Source organism: Triplophysa dalaica, chromosome 4 (genome assembly GCF_015846415.1).
Source record: "Triplophysa dalaica isolate WHDGS20190420 chromosome 4, ASM1584641v1, whole genome shotgun sequence".
Classification (NCBI taxonomy): domain Eukaryota; kingdom Metazoa; phylum Chordata; class Actinopteri; order Cypriniformes; family Nemacheilidae; genus Triplophysa; species Triplophysa dalaica.
Genome location: NC_079545.1, coordinates 15,269,290 through 15,290,443, shown reverse-complemented (window position 1 = coordinate 15,290,443; position 21,154 = coordinate 15,269,290). Strand labels below are relative to the sequence as shown.

Below are 21,154 nucleotides of genomic sequence, written 5' to 3'. Positions count from 1 at the left end.
TAACATAAATTAAATGGCAGTAAATATCTCTCATTATCAATTACTAAATCAATCACAACCAGAGTTTCCATTCTGTGAATAATAATGGAAACCATTAGCAACCATGAAATATTTATTACACACAAATATCTAAAATGCACCACATCCTATAACGTTGCTTTGAGAAAGATCTCTCACAGTCATCTTACATTAGAAAATCATTACAAGTAATAACATATTTCAACAATAATTTGGACTGTACATTTTGGACTGTACAAATGGTACAAACACACATCAGGTAAAACAAATCTATGAGTTCATACTAAGCACCCAGTCAATGGTCTCCAGCAGGAAGTTCATGTTATAGTGGGCGGCGATGTTCCGGAAAACGTCTACCTGCTCAGTGAAGCTCTTTGCACACACAAACAAACAAAAGATAAAACACATCAGAACAATATTACCAAAAACAGTCCAGCAGTTATTCAAGACCTCGTAAAATCAGAAGACTATTTTGGTATCTTAGGTTATTTTTGGTCCATTTTGCTTAAAGATGAAGACTCAGCATCTGCTAAATATGAATTGTGTCAACACGTAGAAGTGTACAGGGAGTCTCAAGGCAAACATACATGCAAGTGATTTCGTGAGATCTTTAAATATCAGCTCAGGTACCTTTGTGGTGAAGGCAAGTTGGAAGTCTCCAGCGCAGCTGCAGTACAGGGGCATGTTTGCTTCTTTCACTCCTTTGCATTTGGCACATTCCTATGTGTACGATAAAGTTATTACTTCGCGTTCAAGCTACATGTCCTGTAACTAAACTAAATATTTCACTTTTTTAAAACGTTCGCAAATGCAGCATCAACGCTGTACATGAGGTAGACGTGTGTAAATGATGTTCTTTGACTGCTTACCAGGTCTTGTAGTGCATAACTCATGAGTTTCTTCTGTAACGCCTCCACCAGGGCCATTTCTATGGACTCGGTTTCATACTGAGCTTGGCAGTTCGAACAAAACCACTGAGGAAGAACTGAACCATCCTGCACAGAGAACAAGGAAAGAAATAAGATCATATTTTATGATCTCAAACATGGCAAACATTAAGCAAATATTACACATTTGGTACAAATGTACAAATAAGAGCTCAACCTCAATGGCCTTTTAAATAAGGCGTCACATTCTCACCTGGGCCACCGCAGGGTCTTTGCAGAGGTCGAGGTCACGACAGAAGTTACAGTGATGGCAGATGACCTCAGGCAGGATGTAAGACTTGCAGGGGTCACGGAACTGAGCGTCCTCTGAGAATTCACCAACATCAACCAATCGCAGCAGATCACGCTTCAGTTTGTTCATCTGAATGACGATGTTGGAGTCCAGAGAAAGCACCTGACATACGTACTTGATGAACTCCAGCGCCGGGTTATTGAGGGGCAGGTGAGAACCGGGAAGAACGGGAAACATCTCGGATGGCAGCGTCACACTGCGGGTGCTCGACACCTTCTTCTGAATCTTCTGAGTGATGGTGAAGAAGTTCTGCGTCAGTTCACTTGACACGTACTCCTGGGAAAATGTGATCAAACCTGACACAGTGACAGAGAAGAGTAACAAAACACAGGAGTGAAATGGTTAAAAGAAGTGTATTGTCTTATGCTTTTATGGGTGATTCTCTGATTTTCTAAAAACACTTGTATCAACAAATTTCCTTTATATTCATTTAAAACAGTTTATGACACGTTTAAAGGCATTCATTTCCTGACAGTTTAACACGATGTTAATTTATTTTTAAAGGCCTTAAAAATTCCCATTACCGCAACTGTCAAACTCATAGCATGTTTTGCTGAAAACAAGCGAAGCCATGATGCCTAAGCACATTTTTATTAATCATACATAATAAGACAGTAACAAATTATATTTAAATAGAATATTCACAATGTACAATTTATTTAAATGTGGAAAACCACCGGTATCGGTAATGGGATGGGAAAAGTGTTGTACACAGGGTGACAAGAGAATATTATTTCTAACTAGAAAAAATATAAAGTTATTTGCTAACTTGTTAGCCATTTGAAAAGTACTATTAAATGTGTTTCTTCACATTAAATCAAGCTTAATGTAAATATCTTTGATTATAGGTGCTTTTTAAGTTGACACATAGTGCTAAAAATAGTCAACTATCTTACCAGGAAGTGCGCTGACATCCCCAGTGGGCTGCTGGAATACCTGGGACCCGCCCCGCCTCTTTATGGGCGTGGCACCAGGGGCGTTCCTCCGAAGTTCTTGCCTCATGCTGTGATATACAGCAGCGATATAGGCTGCAAGAAGAAAAAATTATAGGAAGAGAAGAGTACATCCTAAACTTAAGTGTATTTCAATGTTTCGTTCTGTCAATGCTTTTTTTAATGTTTAGGTTACCTCGCGTCAAAAATACACAATTATCATGACCAGGAAAAAAAAAAACACAATATTATCACATTATCTACAATTATTGTCAATATCCCTAAGGTGAAGGATTGTGCATGTGTAGAACAAAAATAAAGTTTTTTTCGAGAAGAAAACTAGAAAGTGTTACCTGAGACGATCATGAGGAAGTACTTCTGACAGGATGCTGTCTGAGGAAGGTACTGCATGATGTTCCAGTTACTTTCAATCAGGTCTTCGACATCATCCACATCACCGTCCTGTTCTTCATCTTCACCTCTGTTTTCTTCATCCTCCTCATCCTCGCTTCCCTCCTCCTTTGCTTCGTCTTTCTTTTTCGTCTTTTCATTCCCATCCTAGATCAAGCATAAACGTTTCAGTTGAACTTCTGGCCTCATTTGAATAATTCTACGTAAAGAGAACAACCAGTTTTATAGCACGGTTTCACCTCGCCATAGTGAAGGCTAGAGGGTAGTTTTCCCTTCACTCCTCCGTAGTTCGCTGGGTCCATCCACAGCAGGAATTCCCAACAACGTGAGAATGTGATGGACAGAGAGTGGAAGATCTCCCGTGAGTGTATGCTACAGTCCAGACACAAGACAGACAGAGAAATTAATCCTGATAATCGAATGCACAAGATCAGATATCAAATAAGAAGTAGTGTTGGGTATCGGACTTGGTACTTTTAAGGGCACCGACCAAATTACGTCGGTACTACAGAGTATCGATTCACATTATATCAATCGGTGCCGAATTTCGGTACCTGCGCCAGAGCAGGTACGTTAGAGAGAGAGAGAGCATTACTTCACATAAAGCAAAACCGCTAATAAAGCAGGCTGTCCAAAATAAACACTCGTCTCAAATCATATTTATAATGTTTATTTCACTTGTTCTTGTTTCGAAAATTAATCATAAACTCGTGTTAAGGAAATGCGCGCTCAGACGCAGCCAGCAAGCACACACATAACACTGCGTTGAACATTTATGTTTATGTATTAAGGTGCGTGTTTCTGCCCACCAATGAATAAAATCATCTCATGAAGTCCTGAAACAAAGTTATTAGTGACAGATGCATTAGAGCAGTCGATGGAAAGAGGTGAGGGAGGCCGTCAAGGTACGGTTTGAAGCTGTGAACAGCGCAGAAGGAGAATGATGAACATATACTGTACATTATGTAATATTGTATGATCAATAGGGATGCCACAATACTCAATATAATATTGAACCATTCGGTATGACCTCCACGGTTCAATACGGTTCAGTAAATTTGCCTTTGGTCTTTTGGAAAACTATTTATGTCAAAGCAAGACGGCCTCCAGGCAGCTATTAGCATAGCATTTCTTCCAATTTGTTACAATCGCAGTGGCGCAACTTGTTAATATAATCTTTAGCCCTTCCCATTGAGCACTAGTGTTTGCAGTGTTACATGCACTGAACATTTCCTTCCATTACAGCAATCACAAGTTTTGCATTACGTTATTTTAAATACTCTGATGTGCAAAACCTCTTCAAGAAGCTAATATTACTGGCATGTTTATGAACGGTAAACCAAAAACTGCTGTTAACCAGGAATTTGTAAAAGTAGATTTTTGCTTAAAGATAATAAAATAAGCAAGTTTTTTTCTTAACTTTTTACTGTTTCTGTCACATAAGCATAGAACAATGAAAAAACACTTTAATGTGCCATGCCATCAGAACAGACTCGAACCAAAAACCTCTGGTGAAAAATCGAGGCTCGTATTGGACCGTGGGTGAACTGTATTGTTGCATCCTTAATGATCAACATTATATATATGTAATTCTTCCCATATATCTGCTAAAAATCTATATTACAAATCTGTAATTTTCAGTAATGATGCTTTTACAAATATTTTTATGGACTTTTCAAGTTTGTTTTATGTATATTATGTAATGGTCTGCTAATGGTGGAGGCATCATGGTTTAGGTAAACTATCACAATGCATAAATACATGATTATGTGTGTGATGATGAAATAGAATACGCTGATAGTAATAATAATGCTGTAGTTCTTTCTGTGGTCTTTATTTATTTTGTGTGAAATTTCAACAAAATGTTGAAATTAAATGGTTTGGACTTGTTTTTATTACACAGAGAGTAAAGTAGCCAAAAAAAGGCACCTTTTGGTACCGGTGCCGAATTCCAGGTACCGTATCGGTACCAGCTAAAACGTGAACGTTTCCCAACCCTAATAAGAAGCTTTGCTTTATGAAACAGATTCCAGTGACATCATTTAACAGACCTGTTAGTGATGTACTCCACGTATGCGATGGCGTCATTAATGCTTCGTTTCTTGGTGCAGAGGAGGAGCCGGTTGAAATTACCGTAGATCACCGATGACCCCAGACGCTTAAACTCTGCCACGAGCCTGAAGGGTTGAGTAAACAAATCCATTCAAATTCAGGTCAAGTTTATCCTTATGTCTTCTTAAACAACATACAATTGTGTTTTACAATATATATAAAGTTGCTTGGATAACGATAGTTTTGCATATTAATCTGTTTGATAATAACCGGGTAACTTTCAAACATAGTGTTAAAATGTAATGAAACTTCTGTGAAAGTGATGAAGGTTTAGTGGGCCACACTCACTGTAAGAAGATCTTCTTCATCATGTTGAGAAGAGTACGATGAAGTGCCGGGTCATACAGAAGTGAACTGGGAGATCTCAGCCAGCGGTAAAAATGCATCACCTGATTGTCGGCGTAAACATTGTGATACTGCGTGATCTCTCGAACCCATCCGACAACCATGCTCTTAAGAATCCTGCACGACGATAGAGATTTCAGATTTCCCCCCAGAAAGTCCATGTGGATTTACGACATTTTTTATATTTGCATACCTGAATGTGTTGGAGCAGAGTGCGGTCTCGTCGTAGCTGGCGACCATGTTTGCCCCCTGATTCCCTGACATCATTTCCTCCAGTGACGCATGCTGAATGACATCAAAGCTGACGCCCATGCTGGCCCCGCCCTCCATGTCGTTCACATGCTGGGACTGTAGAATGGTGTTGACCGCTAAGCTCTGAATATCTAACTCCACGCAAACTGGAAAAAACAGCTGAATTATCTTCAGAACACTTCTTTTAAAAAATCCCCAAAATTGTAATATTTCTATATATATGTATATGAAGAGTTTGGTTTTTAAATATGTAAAATAATCATCTGTTATCATGCTTTTATTGTTTTATTGTGTTATCTAGCTGTATTTTTTTTGTTATTATGGCTTTAATCAAACTAAACCAACTGCAGTTTGATTGATATTAATTGGAATGAAGATAAAAAAAAAAACATTATTTTAGAATTTTTTTTAACGAATTCATCTCATTTTGGAACCAAACTCTTCATATATATGTATATTTCTACGTATAAAAAAACACGACAACAAATAAAGACTGGATAAGCACAATGGAAACGCACAACAGGATTGTATAAACAACTAATAAAAAAATAACAATTAAAACCATGACGTCAATTGGCACATGGATCCTCAGCTATTAATACAGTTTAGCTGTAAACATGTCAGACCGGTGTACTTGACTTAATTTGCTTACCTGTGGAGTAGCAGCCCTGGCTGTTGATCTCCATGGATGCTCTCTCATCACTCTCCATCACCAGTCTGCTGTCGTCAGCCTCCTTCCCCCCGAGGTCCGGCCGCGCCGTAGGCGACAGCCACAGCAGGTGATTGTGCTTTCTCAAGTGACGCGCGAGAAATAGATCCGATCCAAATATAGAAATGTCTTGAGGCAGGTTTCCGACAGGTAAGTGATAATACCTGAAGACGTACAAAGGCCATTTCAGGGCAAGAGGTCAAACTGGCTGTTGTTTTAAAGCAAGCAAAGTCGGCCTTATATAATGTTTTTTTTCGGACACATGCGCCTGGCCCAAATTTCCGGTGTGTGTTTGTCAATCGGTCTATACGATATAACATTTGATAGCATATTCAATCCATTTTTTAGTTTATATTAATTGTAGAGAAAAAATGTACTCTACATGGACTCCGTTGTTGATTCTCCTTTCGGAGGTCGACCTGAAGTTAAGTTTGGGCAACATGACACTTATGCTGCTGAAACGTGCACAAAAAAACGCTACAGATGTTACAGAATCTGCAAGATCTCAACATTTCTGGAAAATTAAATGAAAAACAATCTATTTTGGTGATAAGAAATATGATGTATAAGATAATCTTTCTAAGCAACGTATAAAAAAGATTTATCCAAATTATCATATTAAAGACATTTTAATATGAACGTGATTTCAGTTTCAGTTGTTGTGATGTACCTGGCCATATCAAAAGCCTGTGACAGGCAGCTGTCCAGATTGAGGTAGTGTTTAATCATGCGACGAGCCCCGTGACGCTGCCAGTCCAGAACGTTATAGCTGATCTCGTCAATAACGTGAACCGGCACCACAGGAAACTCCTCCAGGACCGCCAAGCCGGAAGCCAGACGCCGGAGATCCCAGTTAGACTGAACGGCGATGAGAGTCGGTCCACGGCGCTCCTCCTGCACACATGTTCAGAAGCTGTAATTCTTCTTCTGTTGTGATTATTGCGCTTTTAGTGGCATTTATATTTGTCATTGACTACCTTATAGTTGAGCAGAATACGCTGTAGAGCACGATAAATCGATTTGATGTCGTTTTCAGCACGGACTTCGAACAGATGTTTTTCAGGGGGCAGAAGGTCCTCGGTGGTCTTCTCCAGCAGTGCTGTGCGTTCTGTGCCGTACAGCGTGCTCAGGTTTGGCATCTGATTACTGCGTACCTGTGGTCGTAATACACAACAGCGTATTATAAAAAGCAAGTTTTTGGTGTATAGATGAAAATGCACATCAGGAATGTGACGCATACCGTATCTAGGACAAACACGCTGGCTTTGCGTTGGGAGGGTATGAAGAGTCCAAACAAAGCTTTATGACCCTGACTGTGATGGTACAGGTAAATGTGCCTTACGCTCCCTAAAACACATACAACACAACATGTTCTTCATTACCATGATGTACATCCATCACCAAACAGTGCATTTGGGAACGGTTTAGTAACCTGGCTCAAGGTAGCTGAACTGGGCCAAAGATCTCATCTCTAGATGTTCCAGGTCAAATGTGTCCGCTTCTCTGCCAGCCAGGTCTCTGACCACCTGTTTGTTGACCATACACATGCAGCCCAGCTGGACCAGAGCCCGGAACAGCAGTGGAACCTACGAGACACATGGAACAGATGAAAAAAATAGCGAACTCTTAGTGAGGACAATATGCCTTAAAACATTAACCTCAAGTCAATTTTTACATCAACTCAAACTCATTTGGGAGACACACTGACCTGTGTCTCATATACACCCTCGATATCAGGAGCGGAGAGTTCAGCATTGATCTCATTGATGTGTTCCTGGTACATGTCCTCAGGAACTGTGTACTGGTACAGGAAATAAGACACACTCGAGCGAGGAAGTATCCTGTTCACCTGGAAAGAAAAGGTATTGACGGTAGAAATTCAATTGGGAGCACAACTTCACATTCATCTACATGTCTCCATCTCCAATGACCAGAAATTACTGCTTGAAAAATTGTACCTTTTTGCAGGTAGCAGCCTCATCTTGCTTTGGCACTCTTTGATTGACATAAAACACTCGTGTGATGTTGAGTTTCATGCAATGCAGGTCGCTGCCGATTACCGCCCACAATTTATAAAGTCCTGGGTGATTGGTCTCTGCAATCTGATGGGAGTGGTTTAAGAAATGCATTGTGAAAGCGCAAAAAGTATTAATGGCAGATTTGAGTGCTAAATTCAAATAATTTGATCGACTGGCATTGGTTGTAAGCCACATTAAGAAAATATCTGCAACAAGACAAGTAGTCCCAATACACATTAGAAACAAAAACGTAATTATCGACAGGTACACGAGAGTGAGTTCATACAAATTATTTTGAGTGAACTATTCAAAACTGTTTCGCTGACTTGCCTGAACAATCTGCCAGGGCATGTCTAGTATACTGCGGGCGGTCCTCCGTAGGAAGCTGCCGAGCCCAGTTGTCGGTCCATCACGGATGACTCCACCTCCGGTTGGCTGAGATTCCCCGGCCATCAAACGCCGTCGCTTCCTACGTTCCTTCCTCTGGCGAATCTGCAACTCCCATTTTTTCTTATGGTAGCGCAGCCAGACCAGAAGTTCCTCCTGTTCACACACGCATTCAAATGTAACCGATGCAAAATGAAGCGCCTTCAAATGGATGACTGGTGACAGATCTGCTTTACCCGACTGCTACCAATTGCCGGCGGTGGTCCGAGTATTTCTCTCCAAGACTGAGTGAGCTCCTGGTCTTGTGACTCAGTCTGGCTGTCCTCTCCCTGTGAAATCCTCTTCCTCTTAGTGCTGATGAGTATGGCGGGCTGCAGGGGGCGCTGGGGAGCCCCAAAATCCTCAATATCAGGAGTCTCACCTGCTCCGAGAGTTTGTTGGGCCACCTAAAAGAGACAGAAGAACAAAACAGGTGTGCATATAGAAGCAGATGGACGGGACAGGGAGAGCGTGAATGATACTGATGGTACCTGTCTTTTTCCTTCACTGGTAAATAGCTCGCTTATTTTCTTCTGTTTGTAGATGTCGTTCTTTTCCAGAAGCTTCTTATGAAGCCAGTCTGGATGGCGGACTCTGGGTACGGGATTTTTCACCTGTAAAAAGAAAACCTGGACGGTCAGAACTGGGAGCGAAACGCAGGACATGACGAATCAAGCCAACAAATGAATAACCAGTTAAAACATCTCTGAATCTCTGAACCGGTGAGATGGTTGATTCTACCAAAGATACGATATATTAACAAGATACACCACTGCCAATACAATGAATGGAGAGGAATGCAACGCTCAATATGGCCACTCTAGCTGCATGAGATGACACTGATGATTCTCTGGGATGGAGCTTATTTGAAATGCTTGCCAGACTGTTTGCATGCGCAGTAGCGACTTCGAAAAAGGTTATTCTTAACGCAATTTAAGTTTAGCAAACAGAAGTTTTTGTACAGGTTTAATCATATGCTATTTAATTGTGATTTTTCCCAGCGATTTTAAAAATATCTGCCTTCCCCCATTTAAAGAGATAGGACTGTTGACTTGCTATGACGTAAATACTCTTCCCAGAGGCATTGCAAACATGTACATGTACATAACAATACAGTCAAGCCTCACTTTCTAACTGTGAACCTCGCGGTGTACAGATGACACGCCTGGATTTATAACTGCACTGCTCGCACTGTATAGAAAAGATGTGTCTCTGTTAGGGGTGTAACGATACACTCAGCTCACGATTCGGTACATATCTCGATGCTGGGTTCACAATACGATACACATCTCGATATTTTGAAAAAAATTACAAAATGAAACTGAAATCCAAAAAACTTTTATTTTCAAAATATTAACAATTTCAGTAGCTTATTTTGTTGCACATACAACTTAATAAAGATTTTAAACAATTTAAGGCTTAACTGAAATTAGAATTAAGATCAGTGTCAATTTTTACAGCAAATTTTGGTTTAGTTTTAGTCATAGTCTTTTGACTAAAATGCAATTTAGTTTTAGTCATCCCAATTTATCATAGTTTTAGTCTATTGTAAGTCGACAAAATCTACATAATATTAGTCTACTAAAATATATCTGGATTAATTTATTTAATTGGTGTAATTAATGTTCCACACAAAGATTGAACTGTTTCAACATAAATAACTTTAACTTGGAAATACATTAACTATTGGATATGCATTGTTGTAACTGAAAATATTAGACCAGTTCATTCAATCTCATTTTGACTCGTTCGTTCAGTGAAGGGCGTGTTCATTCAGTACATTCAACCAATGAAACGCTTTGACAGCTCACACTCAAGCCCTATTGGCTCGTGTCTGTCTTTAATTGAGACTGTAATGAATGAGAAAATCTTTCAAAAAGACATATTACATTAACTGTATTACATTTCTTCAATCATGAAAATCACATCACGCTTTATAGAATGTCATTTGATCTCTTAATATACATTACGACTCATTTCATCGCTTCTCTGATCGGAACAGCGCTGGTTTCTTTTGGCTTACTTTATGTTTCAAATCATGTTATGCAGCAGCTCACGTTAGCGTATAAATTAACATCTGCATTTAAAAACACTTGTGCTACCTTTGTAATGAGTTTCGGGGTGACTCTCCTGCAGTCACACTTCAAGTTTGCTGTGTTTTAACTGCGATTGTGAAGGAAAATATGACGCTTTGTAAACCACTTGGAGACACAGATTGTGTCTTGAGCTTCCCCTTCTCCCAGAGACTTCTCTCTCACCGCATATGTGAGATGAGCACACGTGATACGGTAGCGCAGAGTAGGTAACGTCTTGACCCCTGAGCGAATAGAATCGTAAAACATCCCCATCTCTCTACGATGGGCATCAAAACATTTTTGCATTGTGATATATCGTAATACTAAGTATCGTCACACCCCTAGTCTCTGTGCAGCTCGTGCACGGACGGGCCTCTCTTTATAATGCCACAGGGCCCAACCCTAATACAAAAAATGTGCTGTTGCAACTTAAACTTTTGCCATTTCATATTTACAGTGTGAAAGAACACGCGGGGGTTTGAGTGAAAGTGAGGGTACAATTACCTGTTGTAGAGCTGCAGGAATAGTGATGATCTTCTGAATGGCACTACCCAACCGCTCAATGTAGTAACTCCAGTCCAGAATCTAACATAGGAAAGGCACAAACCAGATATGATAATAGAAAACAAAGAATGTTGAGACATTCTGTCTCATGGCCATAGCTCATAATGACTAATACCAACAGTAAAAAGAACTCACAGATCTGATGTCAAGATCATGAAGGCTTGGCATCTTCAGCCATTTGCGAAGGAAATGCTTTTTAACACTTTCCTCTGCCTGGAAAATGGCCAGAGGGATCGCCCTGTAAAGATTCAAGACAGTAAACGGTTTATGTTCACATTTTTTGAACACTGCTTGTAATGTGGATTTGTTCGTTTGAGGTCCGTTTACCTCTCGGTGACAGGTGACCCCTCCGGCTTACGGGAAATGACATATCGACAGCTGAGACCGGCGTCTTTAACCATCTGATCTCCGAGGAACTCCGCGAGACGTTTGGCCGTGCTGATGGACGTCGATTTCTGTTCTCCGTAATCTTCCAGTTTACGTGACATGGAGCGGTTTTCCGAAATGAGCTCGAACAGCTCGGCGTCCGGCATGTTAGCAGCCTTGGAGATAAAACACAGATAATAAAAAAGACTGCAAATACAGCAAGAATATGAATTGTTATTATTGTTATATTGCATTTACCTTGCTGTAAAGCACGTCGAGCCAGTAGTCGGCCACTTTAGCCACAGAGGCGTAAACCTCTTCTAATGTTGTGCCTTTCAGAAATGCCTCGAACACTGAAGACTGGAAGATCTTGATGAGTTGAAGTTCACCTCTTCTCTTCACCTCAAAACCCTTCAGCTCTGCCAGAGATCCATCCTCATTAAACACTGCGTACCTGAAGAGAGGATACAAAAAAACAAGATGAAACCTCTTCTATTACCAGTCAGTAGATGTCAAATGATATGCACACATACATGGGAATGAAGCTCTTATGAAATAAGAATACAAAAGGACATTTAAACAGTGTGATTTGTGAAAGTGCAGATTGTTGTGAAGCAGCATCGCACACCTCTTCTTCAGCTTCTTGCCTTCCTCTTTGGAGGCAGGTAGGATCATAGCCAGGTACGGCCCATCAACCTCAAAGAAAATGCTGTTCTCAGCTCTGGTCTCGTATGTTAGAGATGCTGGGTCCACCAGCTCCTGATATTGATGATTGGTGAAGCCTTCCTAAAATAAGTGTTCAAAATAGGATGCGCTTCATAGACTTGTTGGCACAGTATATAATATAGTTGATTGGCCAAAAGAAAAGCAGAATAACTCACCTTGACCATGATATTAAGAATGGCTCCTGGGTAACTGATGGTCACTTTAGGTTTCGTTTCGTTTGTAGACTTGATGACAAAGTTCTCAGGGAAGGTGTTGGGAAGAACGCACCAGATGCCATCAGTGTCCAGCTCCAGAGGCCTCCTAAAGCATAAATTCAACCAAGATCAACAAACTGAAGTGATAATGGAATGGTGATGTAGTGATGATGTAAGATTCTGACCCGATCTGCTCGATGAGCTCTCTGGCCTGGGTGATGATGTTGGCTCCAGTGAAACACACTATACCTGCCATCTCCATCGAGTACCACCGAGCCCTGAGGAACACAAAACAATGCATTAAGTAAAATAGTAATATACATACACATTACAACATCAGGAATAAAAAGTCCACAATCCTTCTGCTCTAGGACTGGATAATATAGAACAACTACAGAAACACATAGAGGTCACAGTTTAAATGTAAATGTGACCCTGGACCATAAAACCAAAAGCGTTCCATTGATATATTGTTTGTTAGGATAGGACAATATTTGGTCGAGATACAACTATTCGAAAATTTGGAATATATGGGAAAAAAAGAAAATTAACCATAGGTATGGGGCCACATCATTTGGGTTTTCTTTACCAACAACCACATATGTAACTTAGTTATTTTATGGTCTACATATGGAGCGTTTAAGATGGTTATTGTTCAGTACCCTTTTCTCATGACGTATCCGTAGAAGGAGTTGAGGATGCACTTGTGTGCCAGCTGTAGAGACTCATAGAGAATCTCCATGTTCTTACAGCGCTTGACCTCTGCCGCATCCCCTTTATCCTGAGCTGAAGACAGCTTCTTCTTCCATACCTGCACCGAGAGCAGAGAGTAAAAAAAGAGTATCACAACTGAAGAAGCAATATAACACACACAACATTTTTTTTTTTTATAAATTGCAAAATATGGTTAGATTACTAAAACTTTTTGGCCTCTCCAGATTATACGATTTTAGCTCGATTTTGGCCCGATTTGCATGTCATAGGACATCATAGTAATTTGTAGACGACATGGGGCGTCGAGACGCAAGATTCAATCGTGTCATCACATATAGTTAGCCATAGTATACGACAACCAAAACTGCTCCTGCGAGGTCGCACGACATCACAGCAGTAAGACTAGGGGAATTCTTTCCCCGGTAGCTCACGTCAGCTGGAGCCTGTGACGGTGTAGAGACGTTGACCAATAAAAGCACAGCACAGAATCTCTCTTACTGAAGCTCTTCCGTACACGACATTCAAACATGGCAAAGTGCAGGAGAGACAGTGGTGTTGGTTCTGCTAGGAGGGACAATGCAATGGAGGAAAAGTTTGTTGAATTATGGCAACAGTTCTCCTGTTTGTATGTTTCCTCGAGGGACCTCCACGATAGAATTAAAAAAGAGAAATGCTGGCGAATAATTTCTGACACTAAACATAACATAAGTGTACCTTAAGTTCTATCTGTAGAATGGAGAACCCACACTGTCCCTGATTTGCAATCCAGGAACGTGTTCACTGTCTGGATTTTTTGCGCACTTCTGATGGCAAAACAGCGAGTACAAAACAGGCTGCTTATTCCCATATCTATGCTTTATTTTTATACTGCAGCCGCTTCTTTTCGAAGTCAGTCGGTCATTATAGTAACGCCGTCAACGTCACCCACGTTGTAAAAGACAACGTTCTCTTCAGGAGTAGGGTTGGGTGATGTCTACCAAATTGGCATCAGATGATGCCTACAGTGAAACATCGTGATGGACGTTGACATTGGGAGGCGGGCCGAGTGGGCGGGGTTATATCAGTTTGCTAGATGGTCAACTGCCAAAACATTAAAAACAGGGCTCCAGACTGCCACCAAATCACATTTTGCAAACAGTTTTCAAGGCAGCGTACTTTTCAACAAGTATTTGGCACATTGGCAAGTTTACACGCACACAGCGCGAGTGCGTTACTATGATTCATTGTTTGCTCTCACTTTCTTCCTCCGTCAAGTCTCGCGCCCCCACATGAGTTTCGCAGGTTTCAATTCATACTCAACCACAGAAAAGCACGAATGGACGAGCTGTGCAGAATGTCATACAGGGGACTCGGCTGTAAACATTTGTTATGCTGTACGCATACGGGATGTGGGGACGACTGCGGATGACCTTGGAACCTCCTGATGACGAAAATTGCATCATGCAGGGGAATCATGATGCCAGCCCAACATCGTGATGGTCAGCCATCAGCGATGGACGATGTCATCGTCTATCAGCCCAACCCTAGTCGGGAGGACATGCATAGTCTGCCATTGTTTCTTGTGAACGACATGTCAAGAGTTGCAAAGTCAAAATCGCCAAATCTGACACAGTGACATCATAACAGTTGAAAAAAATATTGTTATCTGGAGAGGCCATTAAGCATGCAACCAGAACTAGTTAGAAACACTACACCAGAAAATCAAGAGTACTTCAGCCTGTCTCTCTCCAGTACCTTGTGGAGGCCTTTGAACTCGTATCGCCGATCTCTGAAAGCTCGAACCGTGTCGACATAAAACGAGTTCTCTCTCTGACAGATGGTAGTGACTCTCTCCTCCAGTCTGGTCAGATGAACTTTTTTGTAAGCTTTCCTACAGTAGTCTAGAAAATAGAAAAGAGATCAGTGAGAAAAGCCGTTCTTTCAGTTCTAGTTCACAGGTTTTATCTTACAGAATTGCATAATTTTAGGTTTTCGTGGTCTATGAAACAAGAGTTTGCTGACCTCCCAATCGTTTCCTCTCATGCCGCGCCTGTTCCTCTCGGTTGAGCACGTGGAACGCTCGAGGAGGTCCGTTAGGGAAAAGAGGTGGAAATTTCTCAGACTCCAGTTGTTGCTGAATGCGATGAAACTCACTCCGACTCGCCGGCACTAGCAAAACGTTTTTTATAGAATAAGCACGCTGGTAATTCAAAGTGCTGTGCAAAACTACGTATAGCTCATTTATGGTCATTTATCAGAGTTTTTTTTTTTTACAATTCACAGAAATATACAAATAAGATTTAAATGACATACTGATCTCGCCCCTCCACTGCCACGCCATTCTGCGCTGACAGTTTGCACCCGGCTTATTAAAATCACAAGCGGCGCAGGTGGCTTCATCCACCATCGCGGAGGGCTGGGAATATAATACACATTTGAATACATTTACTACATTTGTGTCTGTATGCCAGGGAACATATACTGATTAAAACATACAGATTAAAAGGATTCCAAGTTGTTTTGGATAAAAGCACCTGACAACTGCATAAATGTCAATTAACACCTATCAAGGGCAATAATTCTTCAATTGTTCATTTAATAGTCATTCTATGACCATCAGAAGGAAATTGTTGCAGAAAAGATTGTAACACACCTGTAGTCTGTTGGTAAGGATGATGTTGGGATACATGGCCCCCACATCCAGATGGTAAATAAGAGGACACTCGATTCTGTTCGGCACTTCCTTCAGAGATATCAGCTTCTTCTTTATCTCCTCACACACCTAAACAAATAAGAATAACATGACATGATTTCTCATTGAATTTGCCATTTGACAGCACACAAAAATGAAACTCCGACTGACCTCATTGAAGTTGGTGACCTGCTCGAGTGGAATTTTCTCCTCTTCCTCGATCGCATGGCGAAGAGTTCTCTCCACCCTCTGAAGCAAGAAGTCAAACGCCCCTGGATTCTGTCAAACAACATGCATTATGAATTAACAACAGTTCAAACAAAACAATCGTGAGCTAAACAAAAAATTCAGATTTAGAAAGTTCTCAAAAACCATTTTAAAGCGGCAGGGGATGTCACTGCGGAACACTCCCGATTCCAGAGCCTCTACGTGGCCGCCCACGTATGTCTCAGAGTCGAGAACGTGACCGTCTTCTGTCAGTTTGTTAAACACCTGCTCCTGTTTGTTTGGGAAGACGATGTTGCCGTGGAATGCCTGAACCATCAGCAGGGCTTCACACAAGGTACCGGAACCTTTACGCAAAACCTGTTTTACAAACACAAAAAGCCAAATTATTTCCTGTTGTATTTCTTTTTTCTGTTTCATCAGTCTAGGAATGAAGAACAGAGGATACAGAGTGTATACAGACCTCATCAGGTTCCATAGGAATAATGGTGCAAAGAGCAAAAATGAAGGGGTGAACATATTTCATGTAAAGGTAGTATGTGGCCACAGCGTCGGACACAGAGTAGGTGGCCAGAGTCTGGGGGAAAAAAAAACCTTAGACAATAATACCATTTCTGTCGCATCTTTCCAGGTGAAATCACAACTGTTTATATGGATAGGACAGTGGAGAGTGAGACAGGAAATTATGTGATGAGAGAGGGGGAATCGGAAGCCGGGAAAGGACCACGAGACGGGATTTGAACTCGGGTCGCCGGAAGTTGCACAGTCCACTAGAGCACTCGGCGCCGACAAAACAGAACATTATTTTTGTCAATGTTTGTATAAGCGAGCAGATTTCAGTATAAAATGAGTGTAAGTGTGTGGCTGGGGAAAGAAGATGAAGAGCACCTGTGGTTGTTCATTGGCCATACGGCACATCTCCTCTGGGTCCAGCTCAACAGGGTCATAGCTTAACTTTGCTTTCGCAGCAGCCTTCAAATTATGACTTCCTACAGGCAGGTAACTGTCTCTCTTTACCCACCTGAGAGAGAGAGAGAGAGAGAGAGAGAGATATTATGAATACAAATGATAAATCATTCTAAAGTCAGTGTTTCCCACAGGATTTCTGTGACTTTGGCTATATGACTTATTAGTCTCATCCTGTTATTGCTCCTCTCATCAATGTGTTGTATTATGAGTGCTTCTAGGAGAGTTTTGTTGCAGATTGCTTATAGAGCAGAAAATTCATAGCAAATTCAGAAATATGAGAGAATGCACCGTGACATGGAGTTACAACTACACACCGCACCAAACTCACTGGTAGAGGGCAAGAAGAGCTCACACACAGAGCACAGAGAAAGGGTGTGTGGGAAACCCTGCTAATCCTGATATACTCAGGCAGTCGTCTTCTCTGTCAGTAACATCTGTGACTGTTGACGTTAACGTGGAAAGGAAAGTACACAGAGAACGCATATTGCCACATTTTAATTAGTTTACTGTTATGTGAGAGAGTGGCGCTTAGGGTCGAGGGTGGCGCTGCACGCAACATGAGAGGTGCAAAACGCTGCTCACAACTGCAGCATGTTTCAACTGTTTTAAATAGTAAAATGCAAATTTAAAGGGGAGTCATGAAAAATCTATTTGTGGCCAGCTGCTCTTACCTGAGGCAGTCCATATGAATGGCATGGGTGGCTTTATACTCCCCCTGATTGTCCTTCTGGAAACCGATCTCTTGATGCATATTCAGGCCATGGTGAGCTGCACGGGTCTCCACAAACGGCCTGAAACCATGGACACCAAAATGAACCATAAGCGCACACAAGATACGGAACTAAACACAAATGCTGCAGTGTGAAGCAGACCAAGAAAGAGAAAAGATCAGGAGATTCTGTGGCCATCTTTAAGAATCGTCTGAAAACACATCTCTTCCACACCTGACCGATCAGTTCTGACCTCTATCTCTTTCTACTCTTAAAAAAAAAAAACCCATTTAGCTCTGTATACTGTGGAAGGCTTTTATTGCACTAATGCTTTTTGTTGTCACTATGTTCCAATTGCTTCCATTGTTTCCCTCATCGTTTAGTCGCTTTGGATAAAAGCGTCTGCTAAATGACTAAATGTCAGAACATCCTAAACAAAGAACATGCTTCTGCACGGGGTGTTACTCAGGACACTCAAACTGCATCCTACCAGTCAAAGAAGTCTCCATTGTATGTGACAAAGATGTTGGGCTTGGTCTCATGGATGTGTTCAAACCATCTCTGGATGAGAGAGGCCTGTCGGCAGACAGAGAGGTCAAAAACATTAATTAGTTTAAATTTGTAACAACAATCAGTACATAACAGGCATTTTGCAATTTGCACAAACTAACCTCATCGGGCTCATTGAATATAGTGAAGGGGCCTTCGTACTCAGGTTTTGGGGTGAACTCAAAATCCTCAATGTCCTCCGAGACAATTTCTCGGTTTGTGATGAGGAAGCCCTAAAAAAAGATTAAATTAACACACAATATCGTGATAAGCCCATCACCAAGAAGAGAAATAGTTGGGCACAGATGCATTTTCAGACACGTGTCGTGCGCAGTTCAGAGAAAGATAGCAAATGTAGGACCTACCTGTCCGTCTATCATGTATGACATCATCATGATCTGGTCCATTTCAGCATCAGGAAACTTTAGGGGAAGCTTGGTTGTCTCAATATCAAATGCCAACACCACTGGATCCTTAGAGACAATTATTTAAAAATTGAGATATGTAAAATAAACATCATCTTTATTAATAGACATTTCCTTTCATGTTTGTTTTAGAAAAAAAGTTCTGTTTCTCTTAAAGGACTCATAAAGCATCGGATAATACACTTACAGGTCTTTCTACAAGATCTTCCCTCCGCACAATCTCAGGTGGATAAGCACTTCCTCTGTACCGCACATTATACCAGTGAGCCTATCGATGAATGCAATAAACACAAATACTGTAAACTGTAATGTTAAACACTTAATAGACTTTATGACGATCAGTGCACAAGCTTATGATCAATATCCTTACCACATGAATCTTAAGGTCAATGGCCACACGAACGTGATAAGGCACATCATATTCCCGCATGTCTACGATGTTGTCGAGCTGTTCAGTCATCTTCTTCGATGAACCATCCTCATCCTCCGTCACAACACTCCCACCAACCAGAGCGCTGCAACATGAAGAAATCAGTAATCAATATTTATCAATTTCTAATACATCTCAACATTATTGTTTTTCACTTAACGGCTTAACCATCTTATAACCCTGACACAGTGCATACCTGGATAACATGCTGGTATAGGCATCATTGGACTTCTCTCTCTCCCTGTTCTTACGGATGGCTGGCGAGATTTCTCTTTTAACTTTAACAAGGTCATCCACCGTGTTGAAAGAAAGTTTAATGTAGTTCCTCTTTAGTCCCACAAGATGGTTCGGCTTTAAAGATAGTCGCACGATTGGTAAATGTTTAAACATGCCATTAACCGATTCAGATATCTTACAGACATTATGAATTATTTAATAGTACTAACAGATGCCTCCTTTTCTTACCAGATCTAAGTCTTCTTTGGCAATCATTTCAAGCTTTGCCACTTTCCCTTGGAACTTCTTTGACAAAAAGGAGATAACCTCCCTCTCACAGTTCTTCCAAAACACAGAAAATAAAATATAATTTGACCCATCTTTTCTTGTATATTCAAAGCTTTTTGGGTGATGTAAAAGAGTTTATAACTCACCTTTTTAGTAGCTACATAGAAATATGGCTTAAAGGGAAGGGCAACCTGTCAGGGCAGAAGTACACAAAAAGTCGTATTGGCAACCTCAGTTGTTATAATACGACATCATTTTGATGTTAAAGTGGATTGAAATCCCCCAAATCCATTGTCATTGTCAAAACTGTCATTTTCCAAAATGTTTAATTGCACTTCAACTTAATTAAATCCTGCAATGTGTTTATTTTAAACTGTATGTGATTACACATTATTATACTGCCAATTAAAAGAAATATACTAGATTTGAACAGCTGTCCTCACATACCTTAAATCTGTTTCCATCCTCCTGTATGAAGTAGTAGTCCACCGCACTGATCATTCTCCTGTCATCATCCAGGATCTCAGTCTAAATAATGACATTTTATATTCAAAAATCATTAAGTCACGAGCACATCACACAGACACGCGTTCTCATGACATCAGTCTTACCGGGTGCATGTTGATCAACCAGCCAGTCTTCTCCCCGGGCTCTTTCATCCGCTCAAAGCCGAAGCGCTCGTCCATCGTATCGGTGAACTGACTGCGCTCCAGCCGTTTGACAGCGGACATGGCAGATCCATCATCCCTAATATTTAAACCAACAAAGTCAAACTGACTGCAACAAGAGCTGGATTATGACAGAAACAACAGCCGCAAGACTGCATGAGAGGAGACAGTGATGTAACTTAGTGTATTTTCATGGACAGACGTTACGCGCCGCTGAAAATAAATATAAAACTCATAAAAATGTTGTCAATAGTAGAAGAAACACTTACTGCTGGTTGTCCTGATCCCCTCCTCGGTCTGATTTATACCGTCCACTGTTTTGTAAAACCATAGCTGACAAGTATATCCAAATCCTCCACAACAGCTAACAGAATATTAGCCTTCACTGTAAACAATATGACGAGATCACGCTTGTATTTGAAATTTTACTAACTGCTATAATATATCACTATATTATCCATAAAAATATAGAATAGTCGTATGTCTTGTAAATGTAGACACAACACATATAGTTAACGGGATTTAGTATTATTCTTGTTGTGATATATCCCCGTTGCTCATTCTGACTACATGTAAGTAGAAATTTGGCGCGTTTTGTGTCATTGCCGCGAGTTTCAACCAGCTTCCGGCTTTGTTCCCGCCCCGTTTTGGGGCTAAACCAATGAAAACGAACTTCATTCAGATTTTTTGCGTACATTTTCCACATTATATTTATTTAATATAATCTGATTATATTCTAGAATTACAATATAGAGATGTACATACATAGATCTATTGTTTGTTTTAAAAGGTAGGATAATGCTCATAATATGTTTTTATTTAATTTTCTGAACTTTACTTATTTTTTATTATGTGCGCACGAACTTATAGACGCCATCGAGAAAAAGGAGAATAAAATATTT

General features: G+C 40.7%; 1 protein-coding gene across 2 annotated transcripts; it reads right to left on the bottom strand.

Annotated features, from left to right (window-relative positions):
* Positions 1 to 94: 94 nt before the first annotated feature.
* Positions 95 to 20,841, bottom strand: pole (polymerase (DNA directed), epsilon). 2 transcript variants are annotated; one of them, XM_056747057.1, is made up of 48 exons: positions 20,522 to 20,841; positions 20,196 to 20,331; positions 20,032 to 20,112; positions 19,731 to 19,775; positions 19,546 to 19,638; positions 19,277 to 19,431; positions 19,021 to 19,165; positions 18,838 to 18,918; positions 18,591 to 18,698; positions 18,348 to 18,458; positions 18,167 to 18,252; positions 17,638 to 17,757; positions 16,886 to 17,018; positions 16,461 to 16,574; positions 16,145 to 16,357; positions 15,944 to 16,051; positions 15,734 to 15,862; positions 15,394 to 15,496; positions 15,103 to 15,249; positions 14,836 to 14,981; positions 13,050 to 13,198; positions 12,573 to 12,665; positions 12,349 to 12,493; positions 12,096 to 12,253; positions 11,726 to 11,921; positions 11,429 to 11,643; positions 11,237 to 11,339; positions 11,042 to 11,122; positions 8,954 to 9,076; positions 8,660 to 8,869; positions 8,367 to 8,579; positions 7,977 to 8,120; positions 7,727 to 7,867; positions 7,451 to 7,604; positions 7,259 to 7,365; positions 6,996 to 7,172; positions 6,689 to 6,912; positions 5,962 to 6,182; positions 5,251 to 5,455; positions 5,001 to 5,174; positions 4,652 to 4,777; positions 2,840 to 2,972; positions 2,543 to 2,747; positions 2,154 to 2,285; positions 1,159 to 1,553; positions 888 to 1,013; positions 649 to 738; positions 95 to 390 (listed from the first exon to the last, which is right to left on the bottom strand). In XM_056747057.1, exons 1-48 carry the CDS (start codon positions 20,581 to 20,583, stop codon positions 289 to 291), a joined length of 6,858 nt encoding a protein of 2,285 aa, XP_056603035.1. In that variant the 5' UTR covers positions 20,584 to 20,841; the 3' UTR covers positions 95 to 288. The 2 variants fall into 2 exon arrangements, 1 of the variants encoding a protein (XP_056603035.1); XR_008906567.1 differs by lacking the exons at positions 95 to 390; positions 649 to 738 and having other exon boundaries at positions 1,159 to 1,271; positions 1,373 to 1,553.
* Positions 20,842 to 21,154: the final 313 nt, after the last annotated feature.